This window comes from Pyrus communis, chromosome 3, assembly GCF_041283825.1.
Source record: "Pyrus communis isolate YQ-2024b chromosome 3, ASM4128382v1, whole genome shotgun sequence".
NCBI lineage: Eukaryota > Viridiplantae > Streptophyta > Magnoliopsida > Rosales > Rosaceae > Pyrus > Pyrus communis.
The window spans coordinates 11,007,979-11,032,134 of NC_142567.1; the positions used below are offsets into that span (position 1 = coordinate 11,007,979).

A 24,156-nucleotide genomic window follows, 5' to 3' on the forward strand; every position below is an offset into this window, starting at 1 on the left:
GGCCCTCATTATCTTTCACTGGACTACTTATTAATGTAATCTTGTGTTTGTTATATGCAGGGACTAAATTTAATGAGATAAGAGGGGACTAGCGTGAACGCCCAACCTGCCAGGGGAAACCAGGGGACTGCTAAGGCCTTGGCTTCGTCTGCTCGCGTCTATATGTGCTCTCTGTTCTCATCGCCTACACTTGCATGGGGGAAGGCTAACATAGTTCTCTCTTAACTTTTCTTTTAAACAACGATGCTATACTCCAAATGCATAAATACTGAGACGCCTATACAAACACAAACCCTTGATCATCCCCGTACTTTTTTATTTTTCTGGAGATATCTGTACAATATCATTGCAAGTTGTACCAATACAAATAAATCAAGCAGACTAGAGAATCTCAAACTTGTGAGACTGTTTCATACTCTTACCAACAATCTAAAATCTAATTAGTTAGTTTGATTGAAAGAATAAATAGCATCTGCTGTCTATCGTCCATCGTCCCTAACACGAAACTAATCCTCTCCTAATAATTGTTAGCATCACCTAATTGAACTAAGTCCAAACCTAAACAACGTCAGATAGCAACTCCACCAGGAACGCAGCCTCAGGTCGTCCTCAATGGTTTCACGTTACAAGCACAACTCTTATAAAGAAAATTAAAAACCTGCAACAAGAGAAAAATAACACATGAGTATCCAGAACAAATGTCCTCTATCACGAGATGCAACAGTAAACAATAGGTAACCGCCACAGTCACACATGTCAGTAAAAAAACAATAAGCCATCACATAGTGCACAGAACACACACATACAGATCTTGTAGCAAGAAAGGGACATTCTTTTTCCTATGTTGTACCGCTTCTGCCTCTTTTGTCAGTTCCTTTGCTCTTTATGATGGTTCTTCATATATGGCATTGTTGTAACTTCACACAGGAAAGTAACTTACCTCGCGATATTCCCCTTCGCCTAAGAAAATGGTTTCCTTCAATGTCACCGAAAATCTCAAGCTGAGGATCCTGAAACCCATTCCTTCCCACAACTCTGCCTTCAATTTTAATCAATGAAGTATCTCAACTAATAAGAATGCCTTCGTGTAGAAAGAACAAATAGAAGACTGATGTACCCATCTTGCAATAATGCCAAAAGTGTTCAATTGCATGTGATCTGCAAATCGTACAAAGGTAATTGGTAAGTATCTCACAAACTTTGAACTACCAATGACAAATATTTTCACTCCCCCATCAACTAGTCAACTTCTTCTAAACGACTTTTTTCAATTTTATACGAAACACAAACTTTACTTGAAAGAAAATTATAAGAAGCCACAATACAGATGAGGTGTCATCGACCTCAAAACCCAAACAGATTATAACTTCAAGTACAAACCCCTCCAAAAAAAAGGATAATAAGAAATTAAAGTTGGCACTAGAAGGGACACCTACTAAATTCTTTGACAAAGAACACCGAGCAGAAGCTAAAAATTTAATACCAAAGAACTTCTCAACGCCTTGGAGGTTACTGTTCATTATTATTGTTATTATTATTTTAATAAAAACCAAATCATTACAAGAATGGCCAGGGGTTGAGCGCACTGTTGATATAGTAGCGGTTAGAATGAAGGAAACTGAACCAATTACAATTTAATACCATATAAGCCCAAATTAAGAGACATAGATGTTCATTGTACGGATGCTATTACATCAACACAACCGGCACAATTTATTAGAGCCAAAGTTTAAAACGCATATATACCTCACTTAAAGGTGGGACGGAGTTAGGTACTTCCTCAGCACAATCAACGGTACCATCAATTTGAGCTTCAGCCAATCGAGGGACATCAGTTTTCACATCTTCCAAGTGGGGGCAGATAGGAGGGTTCCCTTCACGACACATGTGGCACTTAAATCCAATCAGCTTACCAATGTTCTCCGAATTCAGTCCAAAAGCATCACCGTGAAACCACACTGCATGGTAGAAAAGGTAGTGAAGGATATGTTAAAATATGTAAATTGAAGAGGAATTGGATCCAAACTGTGGAGACTAATAGCATTATGGCATACCAAATCAGAGAGCCAACAATTCAGCTAAAACTTGCTGAAATCATGATAAGAATATAACTAGAATTACATTTAAAACTACACTTGCGTTGCTAAGTCATTTACCTCCACATATTTCACAAGAAATATAATTTAAAGAAGACGAATATCTTGCTTCACAACAAAGGTGGCATTTGAGTTGATCAAGAATGGTTGACGCACATTCTGAATGCACAAGGAGTTTCTTGTCCCTAAAATGCATAACACGTTCATCACTTGGCTTTCTGGACAACAGCAGACCATTAAGCCAGTAACTGTGATAAACTTGTGTTCTCTTCTTCTGCCATGTAGCTGTATTTGGTTTCTTATATGTGCCCTTATTGGATTTGCCTTTTTTCCCTTTCTTGCGTCTGCTATGCCTTTTATTTTGCACCGGTAAACATTTAGCTTTTCTAGGAGAACGACGTAGGGGTACACTTGCTGGAACTGTTTTGCTATTTTTCAATCTTACTTGTCGTCCTCCAGCTAAAGCTTTTTTTTTGTTTTTCAAACGCATCGATCTGCGACCTGTTTGAGAATTTGTACACTTTTGTGACTGTACTTTTCCTCCTTTCGGTTTACATTTATGTGGCTGTACTTTCCCTCCTTTTGTCTCAACTTTCCTTCTTTTTGTGTCAATCTTCGGACGCAATCCCTTCTGGCATCGGTGACATGTATATTTATACCGAGCCACCACTGCCCCAGCAGACTTCCTGGCATGGCTTTTGTGAAAAAATCCTGAAATTTTATACCTTACAATGTTAAGACAATGAAAATCCCTGACAGGCATCAAGCATAAAGTTGTAGGGGCACCCTTCATTCATTAGAAAGTAACAAAAAAACATGCTGTGTGTCAATAAGTAATGCCGCCTCTTAATGGGTCTAATTTGTATGTACATCAAAAGTCAAAATGAAAAATAACAGAAAGAACCGATATTACTACTTCAACATAGTTGCCAAAATGAAATGGAAACAATACAGAAAGAACTGTCCACAGAAAAGAACTCCAACAATGATTCAGAACATTAACAGGAGCATGATTATCAACCAAATAACGTTGGATAGAGTTCCATATGAAGTCTAGTGTCACAAATAGTTCCCATCAATGGTACATATTACATATTTACTTTCTATCAGTTACTTTCAAGCATGAAAGATAACTACAGGGCTCCGTGGAGAAGCCTGAAGGAGGGCCAAGAGGAAAGCAAAAAACCATTAATGGAGAATTTAACATACTGGGATTATAAGGCCTTTAATCGTGAGGTTGATGAGTTGATAAAATAAATAAAAGCTTGAAGACTTCACAAAATACTAATACCATGTGTTCCACCAGCAATGTTACAAAATAACATAACAAAGGAACAATGTTTTTAAAAACTAGTATTGAGGCTAGCCTAGGCGGTTTTTAGGTGGGGCTATCAACAAAACGCCTCTGCCCAGCGGGAGTGGGCTTTAGACTAGCCTAGGTGTTTGGGAGACACGCCTGAGGTGTTGTTGAGGTGCCACCTGGGCGTTTGAATTTCTTATTTTTCTTTCAAAAAGGCCAAACCCAAAACAATGTCGTTTTGGGTAGGGTTTTCATAATATTCATGCTAATTTTATGTTTCTAACTTAGTTTCTATTAGTTTATTACGACTTTATGATGAGAATTAGAGAAATAATAATAATAATAATAATAATAGTCAAATATTTGATTGCTTGGCATGCTTGCTTGATTGTTTGACAAAGTATTAAAAAATTATATATATACAGGCCCTTTAAGGGAAGGGAATTGGGGGCACCCTCTTGACCATTAGATTTGACTTTAATGAAATTCTGTGGCTGAGATTAAATCACAGGCCACAGAATCTCAACCACAAGATTTCATTAAAGCCAAATCTAACGGTTAAGAGGATGTCCCCATTTTTTTTGCAAAATGGGGCATCCTCATTTTTTTTTTTTGCAAAATGGGGATCCCTTCCCTTAAAGGCTTCCTATATATATATATATATATATATATATATATATATATATATATATTATAATGGAAAAAGGAAAAAAACCGAGAGGGAGGGAGGAAACTGCACCTTTGCAAGACTGGCAACTCACAGCTTCCCTGTTATATTGAAAATAAACTTATATAAGATGATTGGTAAAAACATAAGTAATACAACATTTAACATGTACCATGACAATATAATCTCAAGAATTGGTCCCTTAACAAGACTAGGAAGCCACAAGAGATGCCCATCTATTCATATCATAGAACTTACTCCTCAAACATCACAACTATGAATCTTCCAAATACCTCAATTTTTCTTAACAGGAACCTCAATGTTTTTTGACAGATGAACCCATGTGAAAGGCTTACGATACTCCACTAGTTGAATGTTCATTTCTATCCAGTAGATATCCTAGTTTATTTTAATTGGAAGCAAACGAGCTATTTTGGAAAATATAAGCAATGACGGGCACAAACAATACGAAATGAAAGTACATGGAGAATAACAAATTTTTATTACCTTATCAGGACATCTTTGTTGCAGTGTGCACATTTATAATACTCAGATCTTTCAGCTTTCGAAAACAAATACATAAATCCCTTTTCTTCCCGGGGCCTCTTTGTTACTCTAGCAACCTCATGAACTTTACCAGATTTCACATCAGTACACTTGCGGGCAATCCTTTTCTCCTCAAAACTTTTCAAAAGATGCAAGGGAAGATATGATTCATCCAGCCAATACTTTTTCTTCTCACTAGACAGTTCTTCAACCAAAGAACCAAATCCCTTCACAATGTCAGGGATAGCTCTTCTCTTACCAAAATCAAGAAGATACTTAACTGCTCCCCCTTCAGAGCACTTCCTGCGGACAATAACTTTCTTGAACAGCTTGATTGATTTTCTAGATTCTTTGTCCAATGTTGGCAGAGGATGTGAATTCTCAATATCATCCCATCTAATGTTTGAATCAAGCTCTCTAACCTGAAACAATAACAATTTTTACGGACCCAAATTTCTAGACTACTTATTCAAGAGAATGAATTATAATGGGGACCCAAAAATGTTAAAACTGAATCACTCAGCTTTGGGGCCAATCAACAAAAGAGAAAAACTAAATATTTAAGAAGCCAGTGAAACATCTAAACATCGCCATTTTAAACGAAAAGGTATGGAAAATATACCTGTAAAGCAAGCTGTTCTGCACTAGTTGAGGCCTCAACAGCAGCTCGCCAGGCAACAGATTTGCTTCTCTTAGCATATTCTGAATTCTCAGGATATAATATACCCAGTATCTTTGTACACCCAGCTGCAGAATATTACAACTTCGAATCAATTGAGAATAATTATTCAGATGATGATTTAACTGTAAAAACTAATTACACATAATAAATAGAAATAAAAAACAGCAGACCTTGTCTGGCAGCCTTGGAAGTCAAGGAATGAGGCAAAACCTTCCAACTGAAAACCTGACGAGAAAGCCTACCACCCCTCCACCAAAACATTCCCAATCCACTGGCAGCATTTAAAGAGGGGTTGGACTCACTATCTGAACACTTGGGCCTTCTTCTGCTACGTAATGAAGTCACAACATGAGAAGCTGAACCCATGGTATTAACAGAATCTACATGTTTCAACCAATCTGCTGAAAGTGCACGATGACGCAAATTTGCCTCCAACTGTATCATGTATATCCACCAATGTTAAGAGATGGAATTAAAGAACAAAATCAAGATAGCCAAGCAAGTAATGGTAATACAAAATTCTCTTTGCAATAAATCAATGAGAAACATTAAAAAAACCAAAAAACCAGAGCATGATAACAACAAGAAGTTGACAGGAACACCAGCTTCAAAGTTTAGCATATGTAAATTAACAAATTTTATACAATAAACAGATTAAAATTAAATAAAATCCTTACCATGAGAAGTAAATATTTAATGGAGGCAATGCCAGATACATCAAGAAGGTATTTACGCCAGAGTTCTGTGTGAAGTGGATTCAACCATGGGCCCAACAGAAGTCCCTGCAGACGATCATGAATAGAGAGGATTTGACAGCTGACATCATTAAGATGACCTTTCCCATTCTTTTTGGATTGAAGGCCAACTCTATCACTATTAGAAGCATCCTTAATAGACCCCATACTCATGATAAACAAGCAATCCTTGTCATCAGCAGGAGCTTTGCAAGAAAAGCACCAACCGCATTTCTCTTTCTGTGCACCAGTATTTAGGTTCTCAATATTTGGCCAGAAAAACTTGGAAGATTTTTTTAAAATGGTCTTCATCTGTACTGATACTATTTCCTCTTCTGTTACTATTTTATCTTCTTTAATTTTGTCTGATGGTTTACGCGTCAACTCCTCAGCAACAGATGAAGCAATTTGGCCAAAACTGTAATAGTTCATATAACCAATTCCACAAAGCATTTCTGAAGTTCCCCCTTTTCTAGTGATTCCTTTTCTGACATGCAAGCTAGCAGATGGTAAAGAACAGTCTTCAGGCTGAAGTCCCACAAAATCAGGTCCATCTGGATCGCACGGCATGACTGACCTTTCCACTTGCATGGTTTCAGCTGACACTTCAGAAGCTATATTTGGAATTGCTGTCACAGTCCCTGAATTCTCTTGCAATTTTCTATCTTCATCAGTCTCATTCTTAACAGCACATGTTTCTGAAAATGCCAATGGGTACGGGGGCATCAAGCAACCAATTTCACTATATGCTCCATCAAAGCTAACAGGAATGTCCCAGTGCTTGCAGATGGCCATTAATATCCCACCATAGAAAAAACCTGAAGACCTTAGCACTTTAATAACTTTATTCAGATCATCTCTGGTGTAATAGTTGAATGCGGACTCGCTATCAAAAGAATCTGATCTGCAAGAGAAACAACCATAAACAGATGAAGCCAAACACACACTCAAATATGATGAGAAGTAGTGGTACATAATTTAGAGATGTAAAATACAACATTTTAAATCTACATTTAATCAACAAATTATTATCCCAAAAGAAAAATGAACATATCATTTCACATAAGGATCTGAGAATAGCTCAACCACTAAAGGCCCATCTGGTAACCATTTTGTTTTTAGATTTGAGTTTTCATTCCATCATTTATTATGCTAAGATAAAGGGAGAGATGTAGGAGAAAGGAAGAATAAAAAAGGGTGGAGGAAGGAATGGTGCAAACAATGTATACGATATGCATGTGGAATGTCACACACAATGAAAACTATAAACCAAACATTAAAAACAACTTTATGATGTTGAGATTCTGAAAGGAAAGAATAAGGATACTAAATAGACAACTTGTGCAGAGGAGGAATCAGAGGAGAAAAGATTCCCTATGTTAATTGACTAGGCAAAATGGAAATAGAGCTGATTGGTCTAGCAATTCATTATTTAAGATCTAAGACCTTGTTCAGTTAGATGTCCTAGGAAGAATCTTTAGATGACTTGTTTTATTACACATTCACCATGACATGACCATGGGACAACCAACCAATTCCACACTTCTTGATAGGTTTTCCAAAATACGTCAATGGAACTCGGTATGATTCATGTTTGTTTCTCATGAATAATGATTTTAAGGAACATGCTTGTGTAGGTGAAAATTAAGAGCAAAATGACCCATGAATAACAAAAATAGCCATCTTTGCTATTAATTAGTAACACCAGCAGCGATATAATACTAACTTACTAAGCCATGTAAAGATGAAAAATGATAGACTTACACCAAAAGGTACCCAAAACTTTTAAAATATAGCCGACCACGAGGATCAATTCCTAATAACTCTGCACCTCGGAGTGACTTCTGCAATTTCATCCAAGGTCTATGCCTGTCAATCAAACACTCAGGGCAGTACCAGTCACCCTCCGGCAAAAGATCATTAGAAACTCCAACACATTTTGAATGATATGCAGCAGGACAGCCATCACAGCAGATTAAATTTCCATCCATCTTACAGAGGCAGCATTCATCACTATTCCAGTCCGTGGTGTCATCATCAACCTCATCATTCGAATTAGAGGTACCAGCAACCTCCACTAGAGCCTTCCTTTTCTTACAAACCTCATAGTTCAAATTCCGGTCATTGACCATGTCAGGCTCAGCAGCCAAAGACCTTCTATTAATTTCTAACCTCATGGCTTCCACTTCTATCAAATCATCACATAGACACCGCAGTATCTCAACTTTTACAGAAGCAGGTTGTGTGTAGTAGTCAGTTTTGTATAACTTGAAGCAACTGAGATCAAAACCTGGCTTCAGTCCCGAACTATGGATCAAGAAATACTCAACCATAAAAATTGGCCACGTAATCAAGTCAAGAAAATCCCAGTTAAGACTCCTGCATCGAAGAATACAAAATGTTTTCAAATCAATAAAGGAAGTTCCAAGTAACACAAGCGGTGACATCAGATTAATATGTAAATGGGGAAGGGGGTAAGAATATACCTCAGACAATCAGAAGCTGTTTCGGAACCATCATTTGCAAGCCACTCCAAGTGTTTTCTCAGTGTTTGCAAAATAGAAACATGAACATGATCAAATAATGAGCTAGGTGACTTGCACGTCAGTGCAGCCACAAAATCCTCCAACTTGAAGGGACTCAGAAATAATAGAGTGCTAAATGATCTTAAACAAGCATAAATAGAAAAAACATCAAGTATGGGAATTCCATCTAGATTTAAATGTTGTGATGAAGGAGGTAATTCCAGCTCCTGAAAAAGAACACTAGGATTTTCAGCCTCTTCACAACCAGAAATCGATGGTTTTTCCTTTGTTATTGCACTCACTGCAGAAGAGGAAAATGGATCGCTGACAGAAACATGATTTTGAGCAGAACCTCTACGAGCACTTCTCCTCAAAACTGTCTCTGTAGTCGTAGATATCAAATTATCCAGTAGTTTTCTTCTCTTTCTACGGCTACTTTTTTGAATGCATGGACTTCCTGAATCGTCTAGGTTTCCATGAATCGTTGGAGTGCGGGCCTCGTAGAGACTATCTTTCACCGGAACTTCCACCAATCCACTATCATTAATGCAGCTAGTCTCAAAAATCCCAAGAGAATCATCAGCCTTCAGATCCCCAATGGAACAACAATGTGTATTATCAAGCCGTTCACCAGCTGCACAGTCAATGGGGTCATCAACGCTCTTCATGGGAATATCTTCATTAATATCAATATACACTTCCTTCCAGGTCTCATTAGAATTACCATCGTCAATAACCTTTTCTTCAGCATCTCCACTCCTCTCTTTCTTTAGACTTTCTTCAACCAATTCAAACCTGGGATTAACCTTGAATTTTTCTTCACAGTCACCTTCTGTATCCTTAAATTCCTCATTAACTTCCAAATTCAGATCGAAATCGCATCCCCTCCTCTGAGTTCGGTGGGTGACCACAGCTGAACCACCCAAACCATCCACATTCTGATTCTCAACAAACTCATCATTCACATCCAAATTCAAATCAATACAATCTCTTATCTCTGCAATTTCTTCCTTACCAACATTTGGATCAACATTCAAGTCACACCCATCATTCAAATTCAAATTAAACCCAGCATTCAAATCAATCCCATTTTTCAAATTATCGACTTGATTCACATCCCCATTAGCAATCAACCTAGTTTCCTGCTCTAGTGTCTTATCCACTACATTTCTAGAATCAACATTTTCATTCACAATCCCACTAACCGCAACATTTTTCCTCAAATTCCCTCCAAACCCCTGTTCAACTTCCAATTTTCCCTCAGACCCATCACTCAAATTACAATTTTCATTCAAATCCCCACCAAACCCAGAATCATTTCCAAGAGCAGCATTACCTCGAATTTCTCGCTTCCTCTCAATACGGCGCCGTTTTTTGGGCTTCCGGCCGAGGCGGCTCAGCTTGGCGGCGACCTCCACGAGGTCAGCCTCAGCACCACCACCAAGGAGCAGAGAGACCTCATCGAAGCTCAATTCCTCAGTATTTCCATCTTCATAGACGACCTCGAACAACCCAGATGCGGCGACGTACGATTTCACAGTTCCGGTGAAAAAACCATGGCCTTTGAACTCTTTCCTCACACTTCTTCCCACGAACTCCATTTCCTGTGATCCGCCAGCCCGAACCCAGTTCAAAAATAGGAAGAAGACCCTCTGCTTTTCTCTCTTTCTCTCTCTAACTGCCTTTTCTTCTAGGGTCGTTGAGAGAGAAAGAGAGAGGAGAGAGGGAAATTTGGTAACTTTCTCTCTCTAGAAATGCCTTCAGCTTACATAGAGGGAGACAAAAGGGGTTTGGGTTCTTTTCTTCTCGCTCTCTCTAAAACTGCTCGACTCTGACTACAATTTCCAAAGAGCTGTGAGAGAGAGGAGAGAGAAGGTAAGCGCGACTACGCCCTCTCTCTCTCTCTCGAAATAAGGGTGAGAAACATCGGAACTTCGTTTCCGTTTCAGGGTGGCATTTCCCCTTGTTTTTTGTTCTCTATTTGTCAAATGAGCTGCAGTAAAGATAAAATAATAATCTCAATTAAATTTAGAAAGTGTATTCAATTCAGATTTTGAGAGACTTTAATTCTTTTAATGAATCTAGGGTATAAAATTAGGATTTTAAATAATTCTTTGAAATTTAATGTGTATTTAATTAGGATTTTAAGATAATTTATTAAAATCCTTAGAAATTCGGATGTATTCAATTAGAATTTTAAAGAAGTTTATAACATTCAAGTGTATGCAATTAGAATTTGAATTTAAAGAATTTGCAAAAGTTGAGGAGTTAAAGGGAATTAGAGAGATTTTATAATGTATTTTAAGCATTTAAAAAAAAAAAATATATATATATATATATATTTTTTTGTCAAAGGGTATTTAAAATAAATTATTGAATCAATAGAAAATTCCAAGCAACAAAATCATTGTATCAACCAAAATAAAGGTTACATTTGTCCGTAAAGCCATTTCACTTGCAAGGTATTCATGTATTAGCTCGAAACTTTGTAATTGAGAAATATTCATTACAAAAAAATCATTATACCATTAAGGTATCCTATCCAAAATACTTCCCAAACCAAAAAAAAATCATTTAAAGCAAATTTGCACAGTTTGAACAAGCTCATGCCTAGTGGAATCAGTACTCAACAAAAAATAAAATCGAGACTTGTTTATAAAATCTTTTGATACCAATGTACTAAGACAATAATCTCGCTAAATCCAATAAGGGAGGCCGGAGCTTGAATGCAGATGAGCCCAGAAGACAAACCAAGTCTATGGAAAAGACGACGCAAAACAACGTCGTTCTGGACCTAAAGGTTTGGACTGGAACGACTTGGCTCCTCGACTCTAATCGATGACTTAAGTGGCTTGGCTCAACGGCTTTAGAAAGTGGCTCAAGCGCTGCTAGTCTTTAAAATTTAGTGTGTTATTTCTCCCTATGTTGTGCCTTTATTTATAGTAAACATAAGGGCCTTACTTGCCCTATAGGTAATAAGAAAGCTAAGATCTTCTAGATTACATAGGAATCCTAAACACAATATAATAGGATTTACATAATCACACATGTGCTATAATTTTGACTACCACACTCTAAATTTTATCGCACAATCTAGTTTTAATTATGTTTAGGGGATTGATTTGATGTTCTTGATTCCGTAAAAGTTACATGGTACTTATTTGAGTTTTCCACACCGTGGAGTCTTTTTACTATTAAGCTAAAAGGTAAGATGAAGATGAATGAAGAGATGAAGAAGAAGACTAATTAACTCGACATGCAATGGGCTTAAGAGAAATGTCCAAACAATCAGAGCTCCTCACTTGCTTCATTTTCTTTAATAGTCGCCAGAATTCAACAGCCCACTAGTAGACATAATATACATAAAATTATGTAGAGAGATTATAAAAAGATTATAGGAATTGACCATTCAATCGTGTATCTATTCCCACCTTTGTGTTAGTTTATATATGATTCCAGGATGGCTATGTTGTTCCTCATTTATTTAAAAAAATAAAACGAATAATTGATATCAAAAGGAATACTCCTATAAATTGAAACCCAAAATTAATTTCATATAATGGACACAATGGCTAGAAATTCAATGACCATTTTAAGAGAGAATTCAATGACCATATGTTTGGACATAATTTTATACCATCGACTCATGCATTTTAGGCTGTTGGATGGAGAATAAAGCAAGATGTTCTTCATGATTTCCTTGATAATTATTATGTTTCCAGAATGATAATTATATTTGACATCCATTGGGATTATCATGAAACGTTTTTGGAAATCAAATGAGCGAGATAAATATAATGCAATCAAAATTGATTTGAGATTCCAACACATATGAACCTGTATTATTTTTTGATAGTGATTTCTGAGAGTCCTCCTAACAATTCACAACTTGCCATTCAATTTATCCTTCTACCAATTTATAATATTAGCATTTGGACCACTTATCTTCAGACCGTTTGACTTATGTCAAAAACATTATTGAATTTTCTTTTTCGCTAAATAAAGTTTGCGAAATTTGTACCTTAGCAAACCAAACACATTTACCTTTTGGTTCTAGTTCAATTTACATCACTCTACCATTTGTAGTAATTCATTGTGACATATGGGGTCCACATAAACAATCTTGTTTATTTAGTGCATGTTATTATTTCATTGTGGTTGATGATTATACAAGATTTACCTGGAATTTTCTCATGCAACATAAGAGCTCCTGAAATCATTTTTGCTTATGCACAAATATAATTTGATTCCAAAGTGAGATAAATACATTTAGACAATGGTGAAGAATTTCATTTCCTCCGTGATTTTCTTAATGCTAATGAGATCCTCCGTGATTTTTTTAATGTTAATGAGATCATTCCCCAACATTCTTGTGTTTACACCCCTCAACAACACAGGTGTTGTTGAACGCAACCACCATCATCGTTTGCTTCATGTGGCTAAAGTATTGATTTTCCAATCTCATATTCCTCTTAAACTTTTGGGGGAAGGCAACGTCACCACTACATACATTACGCTCCCTACCAAAACATTGTCCAACAAAACACTATTTGAACTTTTGTATTCCAAATACCATTTTTTCTTGTATGTGGGCTTTGGGGGCCTCAGTTCTACCATTAATGCTCACCCAACATCTAAAATGATGCGTGTGCTTGAAAATACATTTTTATTAGTTACCCACATGGTCAAAAGGCATGTAAATTATACGTTTTGCAGAACTATAAAATCTTCATAAATTGGAATGTTCAATTTTATGAAAATTTGTTCTTTTCAACCCGCCATCATAACCTGTTTCTACCCTATCTAATCCACTTTCTCTATTCCTTACTTGTTTTTACACCACAATACATTTCTAATTTCCTACTAGGCCCATAGGCTCCCACACCAAGCCTAAGTGTTGCACCCACGCTTAGCCTACATGTTGCACACTATCCAGTCCATCTTCCCACACCAAATACTTCTTCATCACTTGACACCCACACAAACCCATCAATGCTTTTAACTCAGACCCCACCATTGAAATAATTGGAACCAAAATTGCTCACGTCCGCGAACGGAGGTGAAATCCAGTCAGAATCATCCATAACTTGGGTAAGGGGAGAATGAAATTGATTGGGGGTAGGGTTGGGCAAGGGCCGGGCCCAAATTTGAAGGAACTTGGCCCTATTCGTTTTAAAATGTAATGGGCCGGGCCGGGCCGAGTATAGGTATTTTGAGCTTGGGAATTGGACCTAACCTGGCCCGTTTCAAATGGGTCGGTTCAGGACAGGTGCACGAGTCCAACTACTTTTTTTTTTTTTTTTTTTTTTTTTTTTTTTTCCGGATTTGGGCATACTGCCACCAGCCCGTGACCCCAGTTTTCAATCGCAAAGTCCACTGTGTAAAGGCATCGCCACCATCTGCTTGCCACATCTCAGCGATCAACAAACCAAAGATTTCCAAAACATGCGATTCATCTTCTACTTCCTCTCTCTGTAAATGCAAGTAAATTGTTTAAATCCCAGCTAATTTGATTTGCAACTGCAACCCTTCTGATCTGGGTTATGCAGGGGATCAAATACCAGGCTTCCCAGAAAAAATCCAATTTTTTCAAGCATTTCTCACACCCCAACCTAAATCCCCAAATATAACAAATTAATAAATAAAAAAAATCTTCATATAAAATTTCGAATTCATAAAAAGATAAAATAAAACTGAATCCCTAATTAGGCTAAATCCCCAATATTTTTATGAATTTTTCAAGCAAAATGACTAAATCGCTAATTCCTAAATCCTTAAATTCGAATTCAGTATAAAACTGAAATTAGATGCCCAGAAGAAGAGAAGTAGGAGCCTGGGACAGCGTCATCTTCCTCACGGATCCAAGACGGCTGGGACAACGTCGTCTTTCTCATCGACGACTATGATGAGTTTCAATCCATCGTCCGGTGTCTACTACCGCCGCTCAGTTTCTCCATAGCCATTGATTTGCGACGACACAGCAGTTACGACTCGACGAGTGGGATTAACAGCATGGCTTCTCCATAGAACAAGGTGGTTTATAAGGTGGTGTCGTCTGAGACTCGGAGTCTCGGAGTTGGGATAGAGAAAAAAGGGGTGAGAGGAGAATTCGAGTAAATTGCGTCTGATAAGAAGAGAGAGGGTGATAGATAGATAAGACGGTAGAGATGTAATTAGGCAATGAACGGTCCGGGCCGGGGGCCCGTTTTCTCCAATTTTTAGAATCGGCCTGCCCTGTTATTTACTAGGAACCGGTCCGGCCCGACCTGTTTTGTATTTATGATTTTTGGACCCGCCCCAAACTGCATGGAACCTCCCCGACCCGCGAGTCCAGGACCCGTTTGCCCCCTACTTGGGGGTGTGATTAAATCCAGATCAGACTACCTATGTATTTATAGGGAAGGTGAATCAAATCATTGATATAATTCTAGAGAAGGACTATGTATGATGTGGGATAGATCGGAATATGTCCTTTACGAAAGATCGGAATACATCTTTTACGAATAACCTATGTCTTGGCGTGTAAGAGATGTTTCTCCATAGCTATACATAGACGACAGTGTGTAGAGAGTATATGTATGGTAAAGAGTGTCCATCCTTGTAGAGAACATGAGATGCTTGGAGACAGATCCTTGGTAAATACCCAAGCTAAAGTACTTATAAAGATCTTGAGAGTTCTTGTACAAAGAGTAATCCCAATTAAATCAGGAGACTATGTAGAAATGAATATATCCAATCTTCTTAGGATTACGATTACTTGTCTGATCCCAAAGATATCTTAATTTGACTTGAATTAGAGTTTCCTTACTTTAGGGACAAGTAATATTTTCAATGGGCTTAGAGCTAATAAGCTCATACCATATTACCATGCCGATCTGGAATACTAATGTAACTTCGATCTCACTCTAAGGCTTTTTGGTCATTCCAATCACCTTGAGTGCCACGTGTCATGAGCTAAAAAATTCATGGTCCAAAAAAATACCCCTAATCGCCTATTCTATGGTCCGATTAGCAACCTGAGAGAATCGAGTCGTACTAAGCATGGCTACGTAGGCAAGACTAAGGACATCGAGAAATGGCCGCTTTGTTCGGAAGCTTCTAGTTCACCATTCGGCTTCCAAAAAGTTTATGCAACTTTAAGTTATAAGTTATAACATTCAATCTTGGGCTTTGGGCATTTGAGGGAATGACCGAAAGAGCGAACTGAACTACATCCCTAAGTACGATTACTTCTATCTCCGACCAACATACTAAGTTAAGTACATTTTGCAGCGATCTTGTGCCTAAATCAGGTCCAAATAAGGCATCTTGAGAAGGAAATCCTCAAGAGAAATTTTATTCCAAGAAACTTTACAACTTTTCTCTGCCTCAAGATGCAATAAGAAGATATTATGTGAAAAACTTGAAGACTCTTCAATTCATAGTGTATGCAAAATTCAAAATGATTTTGCAGGCTACTCATTACAAAGCAGAATTAAAATAAATTCACGCTACAAAAACCAAAGAAGCACAAGCAAGATGGTAGAAGCAGAAGAAGAAAGTCTTGGTCTAATTACTGAAGAGACAAAGATAAATATTGAAGCTTTGGGATAGCCAAATGAGATTTTCCAATTTGGTCATTGTGCAACTCGTGGGATTCTGAGTCTCACACTATGGCACAAAACCTTAGGCTAGTTAAAGAAAAAGTAAATCAAAGTTCTTTTTGTCAAGCCCCATTAAATTATTTTACCAATCATACTAAGTTGGCTCAAATTAATCAATGAGCATTTTATTTTGCCTAATTAGAACTGCTATCCTAAGGTCCTCATTTTCAGGACATGTGAGGTTATTTCATATGAGCCTTCAAATTTATCTTATGGTAGATTACGTTATCAACTTAAATAATCCCTGTTACACCGAAACATATTCTGTAAAGTGATTAACTTAAAATAATTTCTCCCATGAAATCTTTTATCTTCTTCCCCTACTGGTTTTCTCCACATATGTTCCTCTCTCCATCTCTCTCTCATGATCATTCACTCAACTTCTCTCCTTTTGAGTATTTTGTTTTTTCCTTTTTGCCTATGAAAAAAAAACAGAGGGACCTGTTTCAAAATTTTCACCACCTTCAGAAAATTTCATCTGAAAAAAAGGGTTCACGCGTTCAAGGAGAAAGGGATCCCAATTTTTGAAACCATACAATCTCAAATTTTTTTGTGCTTTGAAACTAACTGGGTTTCAATATTGTTGGTAGAGATTGGATAAATTGGATCTTTAAAAGTATTAAGTTTTTACGCAATTGGATTTGTTGGGTTTAAATATTCCATGAGGAGAGGTAGGTTTTGCAGATGGAAGGGATTTGATATCGCTTGAAACATTCTTCTCTATTCATTTTGTTTTTGGTTTTATCAATTTGTGTTTTGTTTATGTGTAATAGGATTATTTTAGTTGATAACTTAATCAACTGTAAGATTAAGGGTTTATATGAAAATGAAACTTACAGGTCCTCAAAATGAGGACCTTAGGATAACAGCTCTCTTTGCCTTGTTTACCAAGTCAACAAATCTAAATCAACTTATTTGATTTACACCAATTTGATTCTGCCAGGGATACATAAACAGTCTTGTACCACATTCTAGATGCAATCGTACTCTAATAAAATACAAATATTTTTAAATTCCAAACCCGAATTTATATCACTTGGGAATTACGAGTGACTTGATCCCCAAAAAGAAGATATAGGCAGCTTAAGTCTTTACCTAAATGCACCCTCAAAACTACACAAACGCAAGAATCCTCGAATTCCATATTTACTTCATGTTAGAATCAAAAGGTATTCATTTGTGACAAGGGATTTTGATTAATAGCCGTTTAGTCTTGAATGGGTCGTAGTCAAAATAATAAAACCCTTCTCTACGAGGAATAAAGCATGAAATTATGTTGGGTCTATTTCATTATGTACAATTTTTGTTCAACAAAGTGAGTTCACAACACGTTCATGTCATTGCCTTGTATTGACCCAAGAGACTCTTCTAACAATAATACTTTGAAATCTTAGACTTGCACTTTTGCAGAGTTTCAAAGTTGTGTGATATTTGAGAAATTGGGGATTTTCCAATACCACAAAGAATGGTGTAAGAAGCAATAAACAAAGTCATGCGAGGATTTGAAAAGATCATTCCCAGCTTTAGAGTTTCATGTCCTAAATATGCCTTTCCCAACGTTGGCCCATGCTAGGTGCCCGAGTCATTGCATATGATGTTATTTCTTTGACAAATTGTCTTTTGTGTGGCCGATTAATGGAATTAGACTTGAACCAGTCAGAGGCTTATGAGGTAGAAGCTGCACATGATTGGGGCTAACTCAATTCAAAGTGTAGCTCATGCGCATGGGTCGTTATGATCCCATGCCCCAATCTTATTTGAAAATCTTTAAAATATGTAAAATTTTTCATTAATAATGTATATAATAAAATAACCAAAAGTGATTACCTCTTTGAGTGCTACCATGGTTTGGACCACAGTTGTTCACCTGATAGATGGGTCATCGATGTGCGTGGGTTGTTATGATTCCATGCCCTAGTCTTGTTTGACAACCTTTGAAGTATGTAAAATTCTGCATTAATCATGTATATAATTAAACAACCAAAATTGATTACCTTTTGGAGCGCTACCATGGTTTGGACCAAGGTTGTTCACCTAACAGATGTGTCTTCGATTATTTTCCTCGTCGGAGTTCAAATCATAAAAGGTGAACTATGAAAATCCGTATGAAGTCTCTATTTACATTGTTTGTAGTAACATGTCAATATTTTCTTCATTAGGGACTAGAATTATAAGTCGTAGAGTGCTGTGGAAAGTTGACATTGTAGCTTTCCAAAAATATAAGCCTCATTGTCCAATAATGTTTGAGAAATTCTAGTTTAGTGCGCAAAGTAGACTGATATGCTTCTAAGTGTGCGCTCTGCTTGAGGATGAATCCTTCCAGAATGACATTTTCTGAAATACATATCGAAATTACCTTCGAATCTCTTGCTTGATTCAGAGCTAGCTAAGTGGCACTAGCTTGTCTCTCAAAGATCTAATCTTTCAAAATTCCAAATTATATTGCAGATCTCTGGTCGAGTTGAAGAAAAATATTTTCTATGTAGAGATTATTTGAGCAACACATGCATATATTAACAGTTAAAGTAAAGATGAACTCAAAACTAATCTAAGTCCCATGAAATTCAAGGCCTAGTGGATGGTAAACCAAGACTTTTCACAAAAAAATAAAAAATAAAAAATAAATAAAAAAATAAAAAATAAAGAAGAAGATGAAAGATTAAGCTTTCATAGCCTTGAAGCTTATCCTTGTTTTCACAAGGTTATCATACATGTGAGGGCCTTCATTCCTCTTCATACGCTTCACGGATTTGGCTCCTTGAATCATTGGAACTTTGCTTCTTTCTTGCTCCTTTGCTTCTTGAAGATTTGGTGAAAGGATTCACTAGGCACCAAAAAGATGGTGCCTCTAATTCTCCACATAAAGGGTGAGATGTGAAGACAAGATGGAAGACTAGGGAGATATTTTGATACTAGTAAAACTTCTCTTAATGGCCGGCCAAATTAAGAGAGGAGGAGTTCATGTGCCTCTTTGCATTTTGACATTTTCACTCCTTCAACTCAATTGTATGTGGCTGGTGAAGAGAGGGGAATGGGGGGGAGGAGATGAAGTGCTTGGGGTTGAGCAGGGCCGTTAGGGTTGGGTATTATTTTGTAAAAAAATGACATGTGTCATTTGAAGAAGTGAAAATGTCCAAATGCAAAAGTTAGTGCAAAGGTTGCTAGCACTCCCATTTCAACTTTCAATTTTGATCTCCAAGATGACCATGTGTAATTCCATGGTCGTGAATGAATTTTGTTGAGAGAGTGTGGGAGCTGGGGAGTTGGTGCGGGTGTTTAGTTTCTTAATTTGTTAATTCTTTTGCCTTTTGTAATTTGGTTTTCTTCAAATCAATGTAGATCAAATTTACTAAATTGTCCTCATATTAATTCACATGCTTGGCACTATAACTTGATGTAATGACAGTATGGATGGTAAATGATCTAGGTGGTAGATTTGCACCAAACATGAAGTTTAGGTGGTAATGGTATTTGCCAAAATAAAAAGTCTGGGAGGTAATTGTACACAATCTACTAGTTCAAGTGGTACTTGTGCAAAATCTCATTTAATTTTTTTATGTTGAACACACTTGCCTCTATAGTTTGCTATGCTTCTCCAACTTCCACATCCAGAAGATACATAAATTTATTGTGACAACAAAGCCGGTCAACACATAGTTGTTAATCTAGTCTTTCCCAAACAAACGTGTGATGTTGAGATAAACTTTTATTTCTTTCGAGACAAAATACAGGATGGTTTAGTTGTCATTGAAATATGTTCCTTCTTCTTCCCAATTGACCGACAACATGTTCTCTAAGCCCCTTGGTAAAGATGTCTTCTTACTCTTGTTGCGCAAGTTCGGAGATCTCAATCTTCACTCTCCGACTAGAGGGGAAGTGTTGGAAAGAAATTAGTCAATGACTAAAGAAATAGGATCAAAATGTTTGTTATTTACGTTTATTAACTTAACAACTTAATTGTAGCATAAATGTTGAATAAAGTTCTCACACGAAGTTCAATGAAAAGCATTCAGTCATTTTACTTATTAACTAGCCTTTCTACACGCACATACATGTGTGCGAAAGTCTTTTATTTATCACGGGTGTTGTGTGTGAAGACAAGACCTTTAGGTTTGGCTTTCCTTGTCAAATATTGTAATTGAACCACACAAATGCTCAATTAGTTTTAGGCTTTACTCTGAATTGTGGGTTGTTGATGCTGGAGCAAATGTTCAAGATGTGGCACATTTCACCTTAAAAGGTTTGTTCATACATGTGCATTTCATTTCCATATTCATGTTGCATTCTGTCTAGTCCGATTGTCTAGTCAGTTTTTCTCGCTGTTGTCGAACTAGTTGAGCACACAATTTAAGATAGCCCACATAGGATGTCTGACACCTTTTAGATGGGATTGAGCTTTTCACCATTGATAAGCTCAGATTGCTTATACATTTGACAAGTGTCACTTTGTACCTTGTTTGCAGCAATCAAAGATTTTGTTTTAATAGGGTTAGAGGATTTCATTTCCTCTTTAGAGAGAAAGTTTATAATTTTGAGACGATTTGTTTTTCCTCTCCATCTCAGAACTCCCTAGGAGCATCAAACATTCTTCTGGGTAATATTCTTCTTTAAATATTTATAAATCCTTCTTTGTAAATGCTTGTTTATAATCTTCGTATTTGCTCATTTGTTTTAGCTAGGAAATTTTACATTTTCAAAGAGTGTTTTAAAACCTTGGGTTACCTCTTGTGTTCTTCATTAGAAACCCTAGCCACAAAACCATGTTCATGCATTAATCACTCATTCATTGTAGAATAAGGTTGCATTGTTCTTCTTGGTTTTATTTTATTTTTGTGATCAAGTTCTTCAAGTTTCAAGTTTCAAATCTTTAAACTGACCTATTTTGTATTCTCGCAATTTCTTCTTTCAACTATTTAACTGGTTAAACTGACTGGTTGTTGAATCTAGATTTTATATGCATATCAAAACATCATATCATTTCGTGATTTGAATTGATATCGGTGCCACAAGGTGAAGAGCTCAGGAGGAGCTATTACTTCGTGAAGACTGAAGGAGTTCATCTCGTGTAAGACAAGGTTGGACAAAGGTAAAGTTGCTTCATAGATAGGGATCCAAGAATTGAGCTTATGTGGTCTTTATATGAACCTTGTTTACACTAATGGATTGGACTCAGTGGAGAGTCCCCAGTTTTTTAAACTAGATGTGGGTTTTTTTTTTCAGCCAAAAACTCTTGTGTTCTTGGTCTCTTAAACTTGTTCACATATCTTATTTACTAGCATAGGTTTTATTCATCCTATGGGTTGTTATTTGATTTGTATTTATGACTAAGTTTACCCTGCATATTATGAGCAATGAATTGAATTGTCATTGACTAGGATAACTTGTAGTGAATTAAGTTTTATTCGTATATTTGCTTTTAATTAATTGAAGAATCTGTACTTAGTTGACTGATGAGATTGACTAGTCAATCAAGCATACTTTGTTTCATAATTGCTTTGTCATTACTGTTTGCATAATGAACTGATATGTAAATGTGTTCAAGTTTATAAATTATTGTTGTGAAATTAATCTAGGCAGACTCAGATTAGTTAGACGTATTGATCAGTTAGGATTTATTATTGCAACTGCTATTTATATCACTAACTAACTTGTAACTAGTTTACTAGTTCATTTGACTAGTTGTTTGGGCCCAAAATAATATTGTTGGGCCGAGCAGCAGGATGTGCTCGGCCCAAGGTTATGTCATATTATGGGCCGAATGATAAATCCGGGGCCTGTTGGCAGGGTCGGTCAAGTCCTATCCTAAGTAATATGGATAAATAGAAAAGGTCGAGGGAGTCCTGGTGCGACCAGGATTCCCGACCGGCAAAGAATAAAGCCTCGAAATGAAGGAAAATTCAGAATCCTAGTGGGAGTAGGTTTGTTCGAGTTAGAGTTGAAACGGGACAAGGACTCCCAATCCAAATCAGAATACGAATCGGTCTCAAGGAATAGGGTGCTATAAATACAAGAAATCATGCAACGGAAAAGCCCCTTCAAATCAGCATACAATTGCCCTGCGAAAAACCTCTCAAATACCTTGAGATTTTTCATTTTCCTTTTCCGCCGACACACCTTCAGTTTGGATAAACAACACTGTGGAGGCACCCGGCGAACATCTTCATTTTGGATAAATAACACTGTTGCCGCAGAATCAGCCGACCGAGAAGCACCTTCAGTTTGGATAAACAGCACTGCGTCGAGGTCGACCGATTACCTATCTAAGTCTCGGCCGAGAAGGGTTTTCGAACCTTTGTTGGCAGAGGTCACCTTGCTAGCCTTCTCGGCATAGTCAGGTGTTACGAATTACATTGCTCGGCGTACTGGACGCCGAGTGATTTTATGATTGGATACTTGCAAGTAAGTTTCAGGGTTCGGCATTCCGACGGCCGAACTACGTTTACCATCAAGACATACATCACATTTGAGTACCTATGCCCATTTAGTTTGGTCTCGATTCGGCGTGCTTATACTCTTACGAATATAATCACAGTGACCGAATCGGGCTCCGACGATTTGTGAACTCCGCAAAATTAGTAGCCTTGTCTTCAGGCTATAGAACCCAGAGACCGAGAGTGTTCCTTCCTCGGTCGCAATCACAAGATAGAGAAGTCAACGACGTGCTCAACGCGACATCAACAAATTTTACTCCTCGGCCAAGCTCGGCCGACGAGTTGGCACACCCCGCATTCAACCGAATGACGTAGTTAGCTTGTTAGTTACTTGGCCTGCGCACCACGTAGGTTTTGTAATTTTTAGAGTCAACATTTTGGCACGCCCAGTGGGACCTTGTGCTAAACCTTCGGAGTTCATGACCATTGAAACACGGTCTGTAAAGAAGAAAACAACCATGGGAAAGTCGACAGCTGACTTACCAGTGCAAGGCCTTGGGCAGGATTTGCACCCTACAAAAAATCTGATCATTGTTGCGCCGCCCGAAGCCACAAGTGCAACACGCCGAGAGAATGAAATCTATCTCGGTGGACAACCTCACAACTCAGAGGTCCCTAACCAAACAGCAGGCATGTTCGTGGAAGAAATAATGGAAGATTACGACGACGATGGTAGGGAAGGTTCTGATTCACCCACTAGGTCGTTTCTTCGGAGACGACTCGACGAACAGTATCGACAGGTCAAGCAGTCGATTGGTAAAAAAATGAACAATTTACTGGAAGCAATACGAAGTAACAATGATACACAAACCAGGATGCTTGAACTGTTGGTTAGTAAAGCATTCGAAGATGGCCAGGTCGGCCAGCCTAGGCAGCTTTCTACGAATATTCCAATACAAGCAGAGAGAGGGTCCGCCCGGCCACAACCAATTACCTTAGATAAAAGAGGTGGGCCGGGCAATAGATCCGAGGGACCAAGCCAGGGAGAAGAAGCTGCTTCCGTAAACATGACCGAAGTCCAGAGAATGATTGACTCGGCCCTAAAGAAGGGGCTGAAGTTTCCAAAATTCATCCATCCCTACCTGGCTTATGTAGAAAGTTTTGAATACCCACGAGGTTTTAAGATCCCTGATTTCAGTCTCTTCGCCGGGGAATCGTCTTTATCCTCATTAGAACATGTGGCTCGTTTCACAGCGCAGTGTGGAGACGTCAATAACGACTTCTATAAATTACGGCTGTTTAACTTTTCACTGACAGGCTCAGCTTTCGCCTGGTACATTAATCTTCCGCCCAATTCCGTGCAGAGTTGAGAAGAGTTAGTCGAGAAATTCCATGAACAATTCTATCGGCCAGGGATGGAGATGTCCGTATCATTGTTGGCCAGGATGGCTCAAGCATCCGACGAATCTCCAATGGGGTACCTAACGAGGTTTAAGTCGGCCAGGAATTGGTGCCGAGTACCACTCCCCGAAGTAGAATTCGTCAGGATCGCCGTCAACGGATTGGACGTGGAATACAAAAAGAAGTTTCTG

The 24,156-nt window shown here is 37.7% G+C and overlaps 1 protein-coding gene across 3 annotated transcripts; it reads right to left on the minus strand.

Moving 5' to 3' along the window:
- Window positions 1-295: 295 nt before the first annotated feature.
- Window positions 296-10,570, minus strand: LOC137715016 (DDT domain-containing protein PTM). 3 transcript variants are annotated; one of them, XM_068454216.2, is made up of 11 exons: window positions 8,512-10,570; window positions 7,790-8,404; window positions 5,969-6,929; window positions 5,462-5,726; window positions 5,232-5,356; window positions 4,571-5,031; window positions 4,136-4,164; window positions 2,157-2,807; window positions 1,747-1,958; window positions 941-1,158; window positions 296-658 (listed from the first exon to the last, which is right to left on the minus strand). In XM_068454216.2, exons 1-10 carry the CDS (start codon window positions 10,149-10,151, stop codon window positions 1,144-1,146), a joined length of 4,974 nt encoding a protein of 1,657 aa, XP_068310317.2. In that variant the 5' UTR covers window positions 10,152-10,570; the 3' UTR covers window positions 296-658; window positions 941-1,143. The 3 variants fall into 3 exon arrangements, with proteins under 3 accessions (XP_068310317.2, XP_068310316.2, XP_088547143.1); XM_068454215.2 differs by having other exon boundaries at window positions 807-1,158; XM_088691017.1 differs by having other exon boundaries at window positions 803-1,158.
- Between the last annotated feature and the right edge of the window lie 13,586 nt (window positions 10,571-24,156).